Source organism: Arctopsyche grandis, chromosome 4, assembly GCF_051622035.1.
Source record: "Arctopsyche grandis isolate Sample6627 chromosome 4, ASM5162203v2, whole genome shotgun sequence".
Taxonomy (NCBI): Eukaryota; Metazoa; Arthropoda; class Insecta; order Trichoptera; family Hydropsychidae; genus Arctopsyche; species Arctopsyche grandis.
Genome location: NC_135358.1, coordinates 22,165,142 through 22,177,389, shown reverse-complemented (window position 1 = coordinate 22,177,389; position 12,248 = coordinate 22,165,142). Strand labels below are relative to the sequence as shown.

Genomic DNA, 12,248 nt, shown 5'->3' with positions numbered 1-12,248 from the left:
AACATTTAACGGGCTAAGTGGGTCGACGTGTTCACACACATGTATACCTATGTATGTATGTATGTATATAATATTATACATACATATACCTACATAGTGTTTATTGTATGTACATACATATACGCTCGCCTCAGCACCGAATCCGTTAACTTAACCGCTCGCGGATTTTGAACCTCGCCTCGAATATAACGTTAGGCGTTCTACAATTTTTATTATTATTATTATTATCGTACTATTTTAGCTCAAAATGTATGACTTCTCATTATTCAGCGTTCACGTGCTATGTACGACGAACGTTTACTTATACCGTGTATTTATAACTCCGCGACGACGATGATGATGATGATCAATGGAGGAAAATTTTAGCGCGGACGCGTCATTTCGTATGTTGTCATTCAATTATTTAATTTTTTTTCGTAAATGCTAAAGATACGGGTGTCGTAATCGATACGTTCGATCGTTGATGCAACAGTCAGATTTGATGAAAGCCTATTTTTAATCGTGTATAATAATAATCAAAGAAATGAAATGTTGATTTACATACATATGTACATATGTAGGTACATATAATTTTTTTTCTCACAAATATAATACATATAGCATTTGAAATTTTGTGAGAGGTGATAAGAAATATAATATGTAGATTAGCGGTTTTCAATTGACGTGATATGAAAATTTGGAATCAGTACAGTAATTCACGAATACACACTAAAAATATTCGTTATACATACATATGTAACTTCTTTTTTTCGAATATTTTATAAGAATTCATCACACACGAAAACATTTATCAGTATAATTTGTATTTATATTTACATATCTGTCAAGTAGCCATTGTAGGATATAATTCCTTTTTTTTTCATATCTCGAAGCTTGCAAACGATTTTTAAACCATTGGAGGTGATAAATATCGGATCAATTTGACGATCGGGATTGACTCGACTAAAAATATATATACGAACGGCAGATATGTACATATACATTTCAAACTAAATAAAAGCTTTTAAAAAAAAAAAACTATTCTTAAATAATGTTTATTGTCATTGCTAAAGACATTGTTTCATGTGGTTAAACGGTATGTTTTAAAAAGAAGAAGGAAAACTTAATGTTAAATATACCACATTGGTTTTATCACTCATGCCATTAGCAATGCTTGACTTTTTTATATTATATACGCATTTTTGAGCCTCGCCTCAACTGACATTTTTTTTATAATACACATAAATATATGTATGTGTGCATGATACGTGTCCTCTTTAGTGTCTTCTCGTTGACTTTTAAAAGAGATGAAACAAATAAAAAATGGCAATGATTTAATAGGTAGGAAAAATATGTGATATTCGGTTCATTAATTGAGATAGATAATATCGGAAAATACCATTTCACGTTGCTATAACTATGTTCATATTTGTATTTTAAAATTGACCCAATTATAAAATAAAATATCGCCTCATTACATACATATACGCATAAGATTAACAATTGAACATTTTTATTTGCAGCGATCGTCAACATGCGGCACCGCGTCGCTTCCGTTCGATAGTGTGAACGATGGATCGGTCTACGAGAGTGCACGTGCTGCGACACGTTCGTGTAATTATTATGTATAGATAAATGAATGTGATTCCTTCTTATCCATGTATTATATTGTCATTTATTCGATGAATGAAATTGAGCGGTGTGGGAGTGTGTAGTGAGAAATGAAAAAGTTCATGAGGACCCAGTCGCAGCCTGCGCCCCCCGTCCAGAACGGGGGCCAACAGACGAGGCTGCGCCCCAGCACTAGCGAGGCCATCCTGCCCAACGGACACAATGGCCACAATGGCCACAACGGCCATGCCCAGGGCTACGGCCACGGCCACGGACACGTGTATCCTCAGCAGAACGGTCACGTCAACAACAACGGACACTATCACGCCAAGCAGCAGCAGCAGCAACAGCAGCAGCAGCCGAAAGCCAACGGACACGCAAGTCAGTATCCAGAGCCATACCAAGTGTTTTCATTTCACGAAGGCGTATTTTTCGCCGGGTTTATATATATATATATATATATATATATATATATATATATATATATATATATATATATATATATATATATATATATATATATATACGTACATTGAAACTGTATCAGTGAATTGTAAAAAATATTTAGGTATATTTAGTACATTAATTGATATTTTTTTCGGTGAGAGAAAATACGCTTGCTTTATCTATGTGTGAATACGCCATCGTGAGATAATCAAAAATTGTACAATTAAGCATATGAGCCCAATTTTCTTTGACTCGTGAAATGATGCGATAAGTTGCGGCTGCTTGTAGTTTTATTTTTAAGATTATAAATCTCAAACCGAATTAGTATGCTAAAATTTATAAGAATTTCTTTTTAGTGGAAGAATAAAATTGTTTCATAATGGACTTTTATAAAGATGTGACCAAAGTCGTTGGCTATTTAGATTTTGACGTTAAAAATAAAATCCACGTGACATTACTGAATACTTTTTTTTTACTCTCGATATTAACTATGTATTAGCAATATGTATATAATAATATTACTATTAGTTAATATTATGTTTGTATCCGGGTTAGGTTAAGCTAGTTTATTTTGTATTGCGATCGCTCGTATATATAAATATGTTCTTTAAAATTTTTACTCAAATCATCGCAGGCATTATTTAGTTTTACGTGACACGCCTTTGATCCAATATTTGGATTAAGCAGTCGATTGATTGAAAACGATGTCCATAATAAGTGTCGTCGTCCAAAAATAGACCGACGACAGGAAGCGATATCTCTCCTATGTATACTTAATGTTAAAACATATTGTATCACTTTTTTTTTGAAAAAAAAAACAGCGCTCAATGTAGGTATGTATATTATAATACGTCACAATTATAATTTCACATGGAACGTTTACAAATACACCTCCAACCGAGGGATGGGCATTTCGTATCGTATTCGAAAGGAAAAATAGCATCGCCAGTTGCGTCATAGGCATTTTTCATTTCGCGTCTTCAATGTCGATGGTTGCACAAAATTATAATACACACATGTATGTACATGTGCGTGTGTGTGTGTGTGTGTGTGTGTTTGTGTGTGTGCATAGTGTTGTCGCGTCGTTGCGTTTTCGAAATGTGCAGCGGTTTCAAAAGTGTCGGTTTCCTGCGTCGAGTTTTCGCGCGCGGACGAAACGTGGCCTAAACGCCCGCGCTGCGTACCATTTTAATTAAAGCCCAGATATTTATCCGATCACAAATCGTGACTCGGGAATACATTTCGCCCGAGTCGTGAGCTCGACATTAGGTCACTTGCGCTCGCTCGCACCACCGGCCCGCCGTCAACCTTTTACACATTTTTCTTTTAATTCTTTATGCATTTAATTCGTCTAAATTCTTAGTTGACACACTCGGTAGTGTTAGGCTGATCATATGTTTTTCATATATTTTCATTTTTAAGTTTTAGTAAGTATTAAAAGTAAATTCTGAAAGATGCATTTTCAACTGTAAAAAGTTCTGTTAAAATCTCAAAATTTGATACAGCGTCTCTAGTTACTTTTTATTCATATTATATTTAGTTTTGGTTGAATTAAAATATTTTTTATTTACTTATTTTTCAAAAACAGAAACAATCAGCATTATAACGTACATAAAAAATGTATGTATGTATGTAACATTGATACCGTTTTTTTAAAATAAATTATAACAATGAAATAAAAAAAAAAAAAAAGAAGAGAAGCTTTGGATAGTGGGAGATATGGAATATATGAGATACGAAAAATAATGACTAAATAATATAAATGCAAAAGCAAGAAAAGGAACAACAAAATTGATCAATATGAGGGGGGATACTGTTACGAGAAGAACAAGATCTATATAAAAAGGATATATGTACATGAAAAGTTGGTAGAACAGGGATTAATATGTAATAATGAAGGATTATAATATTTTTTTATCGTTTTTTTTTTGCTTTAATAAAAAACTATTTTGTCATTTTATGTCCGATATACACAAATAAAGCGAATTGAAAAAATTACTTTTCGTATTTGATTATTTGGAATCGTTTCGGTGAGAATTTTCAAAATTCTAGTGTTTATACATATTTTGATCAAAAGTGCGGGTTTCGCTCTTGCTCGCATGTCGATGTTTCTTGTGTTGATGTCGAGTCACTCGAGTGTTTCACTTTCATAATCTGAATGGTCTCAAACACCACTCGACTGTATGATATCTCAATCCAATATTCAATTGAGAGTTAGCGTCGTTAATGCAAACGAAAGTTCGTTGCGATACCGCTATCGGATTACACAAATATTGTATGACAACCGTGGACGTCATGACGACTGTTCAACTTTCCCGGACGATTTTCCACATTTATCCTCGTAACCTTATCTTCTTGTGTACGCACATATGTGAATCCACAAAATTCTCGTAGTTCTGCAGTATATCTGCATTTCGAATACTTTCAGCTTATTCGTCATAACATTTAACAAAAGTTACGATAAACTGAGCCCGCATCGAAGAAAATGCACTTTATTGTTGGTAGTAGTGGCAGTAGTAACACCTGTATTTGGGTCGCAGCAATTTACAAATAAAAGCAAATTACAAGTTGAATGCAGTTTTCATTCCATTGACGATGGTGACTTTCGAAGAAATCGCCATTCATCGGAATCTAACTCGTCTATACCGCATTTTCCATATCTGTTCATTCGTACTTAACTGTCTATGTATTTTTTGCACACTTGTACGACAGATGCTTCAGTCTCACACAATTTCCAATACAGATCTCGGTTAGGAATGCGACGATTTTTTTTACCAGTTGTAACGTTAATTATATTTTCTAATAATTTTACTGTTACGCGTGTTGTTTATGTTGTTCCAATTATAACATTTATCTAAAAAATAATCATCAAAGTTACTCGGCTTACGGATTAAAAGTGCAGAACGTTTCTTTTAGATTGGTACCATTATATAGGTATAATAATTTGAATACAAAATCTAAAAGAAAATAGTATTGTTATATGTATGTATGTATGTACATATGTAGATCCGGAAGTGTCTATGTAATTGTGTGTTTATCGCGGTCAAAGGTTCGTGAGATAATGAGCGTGCAATATTCGCCCGCGTGATTTTTTTCAGGGCGTCTTTTATGGGTGAAAAAATAATAATGTCGAATCGCGAACGGTTGTTTTCGGTGGGATAGTTTTTATTGTAATTTTAGCTATTGATTGTGCGGCGTATTGTTGTCTGAAAACGTGCGAAAATGTAAACGGAAAAAATATATAAGTATTAATGTAATACGAAAAACAAAACAAAAACACTCGCGTGCGAATGTGGCAACCCTGCGAATTTGGATTAACGGGCCCAAACCGAGCACTCTTCTTAGATAGGCATTCAGCTAGAATCGCTGCGCTTCGTTCTAACGGCTGCGATCAATCGATTAAAAAAACTGAATTTATGCATTTTTTTTCTACCATATGTTGAAGAAATATATATTTTTTAAATTTGAACGCTTTAAGTCAATTATTCATCGGAAAAATTATCGTGGATAGTATTTATTTTCTTCGTCATTTCTAATACCTACATATGTACATGCATGTATGTATGTATTATATGTACATACATATGCAGAGATATACATATGTAGATGGGCTTTTGATTTTTCTTTTTTTACATCACTTTCAACATATGTACATACAATGTACATACATACATAGTGTACGCATATCTGAAGACATGTTTTCTGGTTTTTTATGTGTATGAAATAGCGGTAATCCAGAAAGTTGTCGTATAAGTGTGACTGTGCTGTTACCCCCATAGGTAAGATTTGAGTGTAAATCAGACGGTTTATTAAATCGCTTAACTAATTAAGTGGGCGACTGGTTTATGTACGTATGCACTGTACTATAGTGGATAATAAAATTAATGTTTTATACTGACACGTAATGATTATATTATGCCGAACATACGCTTAAGAGTCATCACTTCCGCGCTTGGTTATTTTAACTATTATCCCACGCGCTTACAATGGGTGGTCCGCAATAAAATGGCGCAATCCTTGCTCAACAAGGATGTCTCTCAAATGTACAGTTTTATGGGTTACGCACGTCTTCCACGCGGAAATTCGACATTATTTCGGGGCCGATACTCCCCCTTGAGGTCATTTTAAATAACGCCACTTTTATGGATTAGCCGAGTGTGGGAATCGCCTTTTTATGTACATATTGTGCAGTCAAATGTATACTTATTCCATTTGAGCTTTGATATAATTTTAATTCTAACAATGATTTTAAAATCAATTTCAAATTACATATCTACTTATAGTATTTGAGTATTTTGCATACATATGTAGACTTTGCTTGGGCCCGCTAAGGGTTAGCTGTATATGTGTTGCAATTCAACATACATATGAATGTGCACACACGTGAGGCAATCGGTTCTTTATTGCGATCGCACGCGCAATCCGGGCGGGAAGCGCGGCGTTTTTGTCTTCTTTCCGAGATACGCGTTCGGTCGCCGGGAAATTATGTCCGATCTGTCTCGCCGCGAGATTGATATGAGAAAAACGGGACGCTTCTCAATCTTCACGATGGACGTGGTAGGACATAATATAGAAGGAGGGAAACGTTTGACAAGCGCTGAACCAGACACCCGGCGGCTTAGAACGAGGTGATTTTGAATTTGCTACACAGTCATTACACCTCTGCGCCTTTTGTTCGTCTGATGTGACGGAATAATTGTCCAGATAATGGATCAATTATGCTTCATATCAAATGTCTACAGTTGATTGTGTGTGTGTGTGTGTTTTTTAGTTTTCTTTTATGTTTAAAATTTAAATTCAATTATTATTTCATCTGCAAATTACGTCGGTTAGGATTGTAATCTGTATCTATGTATGTACATATACTTACATATTTAAGATGTTTACTTTAGATCGTAATTTGTGTTTCATTAGTTTGTAACTTACAGGGCATTCCCAGTCTACATTTTGGGAACCGCAGACGAACAGGATGGGTCGGAAGTAGCGGCAGGCACGCGCCACTATTATAACGGACCCCCTCCCGTGAATAATCATGACTCTCCGTTGCCATTAAGATTTTCATTCGTCATAATTCATTCTTTATTCTATTAAACCGTATTTGTGCGTGCATGTGTACATTGTATGTATGTATGTATGGTGTGCGATTTTCGAATCTCCGATTATGATCGGTAGTGGTGAGCGAGGGGTTGCTATCGGCAACATTTAAATAATAGTACTACACATGTATATGTACATAGGCATATGTATTTATGAACGTTGGCACGTATGTATGGATGTTTATTGTACGCATCTAAGCGACTTTATAAAAGCTTTGGCTTATTTCTGTACAGTAAATGAATAATTAATTGACAGTAATAGTCCCTAATAGGACATGTAAGTCGTACAAATCGGTCCCGGAGGTTTAATATATCTCGTTTGACCCTTGCGATGCCAACCCTACTATATATCTACACAATAGTACAATTCTCAAGAGTGCGATCCGTTTGCGAATTGTCGCTAATTTTCTTATTATGGAATCACTCGCGAAAATACTGTTCCGCTTGTGAACAGTATTTTCTGAAATTCGAATATTAGTATACAATAAATACATATATGTATGTATATATGTATATATATATGTATATACAAATAGAGGTTTGTATGTATCTTTCATTCACTCGATCGACAAATTCACTTGATACAGGCTCGATCGTTCCAATATCTACCAAAATTACATTTTTTTCAAAAAGATTCGTCAAGTTACAAACGTCAAACAAATGAGTCATTAAGTTGGTTCCATCAAGTAAAATACATTCGTGTTCGTTTTTACTAATTTTCCCTGTTATGTAATTGAATTTGTAATGGACCACATTTTTGCAAACTTGAACTAACGTAGAATTCTACTCAATCTCATTTTTTTTGTTCTATCCCGGCATCAATTGGAACTGAACTCTCGATTGTTATTGCAGCACCGTGTTGGAGGGTGATGTTTGTCAAAAGAGCAAAGAGGCAACGTTTGAAGTCGAATAAGTATGTATGTACATATGTATTCCGCGGCACTTTAAATAACATGTAGAATTCTAATAGTTGATGATGGACGTAGTGTTAATAAGAGGCGATGGTGCACGATGGTGAGGTCAATTCGAATCTGGTCCGAGTCGAGATTTGAAGGAATCCAATTAAGTCTGAGGTTAAATACCATAATTCCGATGGTGGTGTTGATACGGCGTGGCGTGCCGTCACGACTTCCGCTGACCCGTCCGGTTTTGAAAAAATTCAAAAAGCACTAAAAGTCGAACACGTGTACCTACCAGTAGTTGATTGTTGCCACCTGTGATTTGATATCCTCGTGCTTTTTTCGACTAAGCCGGTGTTCATCATTTTTTTCTGGGAGGTGAGAATGCTTTGAATCGTAATATCCTTCCTACTTTGGAAATGTCGTTCTAGTGGGCCTTCTCGATAATGTAGTATGACCAAAAAATATGAATTTATGATTCATGTTGACGGTCTCCACTTTGCGTTTCTTTACTGAGGTGGTTCTGTACTAAATTTCGTCTCAGTTTTTCTAGTCTTTTAAAAAAGCCACTATTTTTCATTTAATTAATAGCACAGGGGATTTTAAAAAGTGAAGATACACATTTGATACTTATCGATTATTTCAATTTGTATAATTGGATTGACACAACTGGTTCTTAACATTTTCCAGTCGTAATATATATGTCCATATGTTGCAGCGGTCTGAACTTGAGACCGGCAACTGTTGCATGAACAGAATCTTGCTCAGGGTGGTGCATCGCATGCGCTTCTGTTGTTTCTCTGTTTGTTTGTTGTTGTTGTTGTCCGGTGGTAAATTGGACACGTTTCAAGTCGAACCCATTACGGTCGATGGCTCTGCCGTCGCGCTGCCTAACTGTTGTTGTCGACTTCTTGTTCGAGTGCTCATTGTACCCAGACGCCGATTCTCACAGTTTTCAATCCGTGTCCGGCTAATCGCCCCGGACCAGGGCCCAAATTGGCCTCCGGACCAAATTACACCAGTGCCGTAGGTAATTACCTTCACCTACCATTCTTACTGTTTTGACGGACAACTCCCGGTCGATCGACTGGAACGTCTTCATTCAAATACCCCCCCCCCCCCAGTATAGGACAAGTCGTTTATACTTTGGATTTAATCCCATACCAAATTATTATATGGGGGATTCTTAGAATTTCATTGTGCGTATTGTCCTGTAGTTTAGTGGGATGACTATCGATATTCGACACTATTATTATGATGGAAATATTGTAAGTTCCAACACCATTTATGTACTTAATGCCGATATTTAATAGAAGATGATTTGGAATTTGGACAAACTTTCAATTCAAGAATCTAACAGTATGTGTACTTCCTTTGTTGCTTGTATCTACATATGTAAATGGACATGTCGAAATACCATAGTCGTCTAATTCGGAGCATCGCAACCTGGTGGCCACGGCCCTTTTTGTATCGTACGCACCATTTTGATCTAACGCGTGCGAGCGAGATCGCGTGTGACGGAGAAAATCGATGTTAGTTAATGTTTTGTCACCTATGTATGTAGGGATTAGCTAGCGACTACCGATAAAGTACAATTAATGTATGACTGACAAACTCTACGAATCGAAACAACGTGTTCCGCGAATACCAAAAGGTTGCGTCGCTCTGGTCCAATTTGACCCAAAATGCTAGATTTTTAAATTTTAGCTGGTTTAAAAATTTTAAGAAGTAGTATTTTAGTGTTCACTATTTATGTTTTTACTTTATCTACATATGTTTTGTACGTAGTAACAATAGATGAAGTTTTATGATCATGCGAAAATTCGAACTCGAAATTTTGACTGATTCGAACTCAGAATCGATCACTAATCACGTTTTCACTATCTAGAAAAAATGTGTGTGTCTGTATGTCTGTGTATTTAGGGGATTTTTTCTGTTCATCCTGTTTATCCTACCTAACACTGTTCATCCTACCGAATTGAGACTTAGTATCGGTTACGATACGTTATTTTTTTCTAAAAAATGTTTTTTTGTTCCGAATATGTTTGTGATAGACTGATTCGTTTCATTTTAAATTAACTACTTTTTAACTTTAATTTAAGAGGTGCTTGACGGTCCAATGTTATTTGAGTTACCCACCCAGAAAATGTATTTGCAAGAAAATGTATTTTCTTATTCTCGCGAGAGTCGAATAAGACTTAATCGGAAAATTTCCGCGACGTGTGTCTTGTAAAAGGAAATTTCAGTAGTGCAATGAGTAATCCGCTGGTGCTTGAAGGTCTGGGTCTGGTCTGGTCCGGCGTTTGAACCAATAAATCAAGATAAGCCCAGCCCGAGAGTAATGTCTTCTTTATCAGATATGTTGTCACAAGCGCCCTATGATAGATCGCGGCTTAATTACAAGACTCGGATACTTTGTAAACGCGACTCATTACTCATTTATTTACAAGGCATTATTGCCCAGCGGCTTTCTAACTTTGCCAATTTTAATTTTACCCCCGCATTGTGGATTATTTATAAATCAAACGTGGATGTGTGTATGTATATTATTTTTATCGGATGTGAACATTGAGATGCATTATCGCACAGTCGGTTAGTCTGTCGGGGGGGGGGGTTTATTCTTCTCGGTCTTAACGAGTTTTTGATGAGCGTCTCCCTCTCCCTCGTCGTCCTCCCGTCGGGCAAAGTAAATATTCAATATTTCCCCATTCGATGAGGGAACATTATCTCTTTTCAATTGCCTCAACGTGCATCGCGAAATCTTTACTTTTTAGTGAACTCTGAACCACGATATCGTGGAAGTGCACCGTTTGTTGAGTGAACATTTCATTATTGTTTTTATCAATCATCGATCGTTCGCATATTGAGGATCTTTGATCTATAAATAATGAGCCGTCGTTCGATCATCTGTGTAGAAATTATCCTTCGTGTGTGTAGCTAGGCGTGACGCGAGTTGTTTAATTCTGTTTGTGTTGGCTTTCATTACTTGTTTTTGTTTGCCGTTGTATTGTTATAGGACGTGCGTTGAGTAAAATTTAAATTTTAAAAATTATTGTATTTATAAATTATTACTGTTTTATATCATATTTTAAAGGATTTGAATGAAGATAGGTTTCACGAGGAGAAGACGACGCACGAAAATAGTATTGTAGACCGGGATACCGAAAATTCGAGCCTTTCCCGATTCTGTTAGGTTAGTTTAGCTTTGGAAACAGTAAGAATTCGGTCACGGTTGCAACTAATGATTTTTAATAGAAGTAATCATCATATTCTTCCCCAAAAACGCTATTACAAAATCGTTTCTTACTCATTTGAGATTGTGCGTATTTTTTTTTTCACAACTTGCACCCATTCTTCCAGGTTTTCTAATTTTATAACGCCCCTCCCCAATCCATCACGTATGATAATAGATGGCCTTAGAGTGGACGTTTGCATTTGCTGAAAAACAAAACTCGACCTTCAGGGGAGCATTCCTGAGCTTCCACCGGCCACTGCTATCGCAGCAGCTGATCTTGGAACACGCCGATACCCAAGACATGAATCCTGATCCCGAAGATCTGATCCAGCGGCCATCTGGTACGATAATGGCCCCGTGACACGTGACGCTTTCGCCCCGTTCGCCTTTTTATTTAATCCTTGTGCACATCAGCATCGCATCGACTTCTTCAACTTCCTTATTTTTTTCCTTGAGTTTCTTATGTCGGCGGACACTTGATATTTCAACTTCAGCGGAACTCCTGTAAACGCTAAAGAACGTCCGTACCCGTGAAGTGCTTTGTATTCAAACTGCGTGCCGGTCGGTCTTCATCCTCGAGATCGACGATAAAATGGCGCCTATCTACCTATATTATAATATTGTTCGTGGGTATGTATGGATGCAATACTTAGTCGGATAAGTATTATAAAAGGAGCAATCGAACTTTTTTAAGTCTAGAGAAGATTGGGCGCGCCGTTAATGTTGACTCGGAACGCCAGTATTATTAATTCGTTATTGAAACTATAATTAAATTAGATGTTCAGAGTAATTATTAACACAGGATAAACTTCGATATTAGACTAAAATCTCGCTGAAATTGGCGTATCGATGATTATCGAGTGGATTTATAAATTATCGCTTTGGATTAAACACTCCACACTTTGCAGTCGTAGAAAATTTATGCAAATGTAATGTTTTTCGCGGTGGGTCAAAAGTTCGTGCGATTATGTGTTCATTAAT

The 12,248-nt window shown here is 36.3% G+C and overlaps 1 protein-coding gene across 1 annotated transcript in view; it reads left to right on the top strand.

The window, feature by feature from the left end:
* The window catches only part of LOC143910871 (calpain-1 catalytic subunit-like), a 141,045-nt gene that overhangs the window by 2,535 nt on the left and 126,262 nt on the right, over positions 1 to 12,248 (top strand). Inside the window, exon 2 of the mRNA XM_077429478.1 lies at positions 1,503 to 1,971. Within this exon, the coding sequence (XP_077285604.1) occupies positions 1,701 to 1,971 (271 nt within the window). The 5' untranslated portion in view covers positions 1,503 to 1,700. The remainder of the gene's footprint in view (positions 1 to 1,502; positions 1,972 to 12,248) is intronic.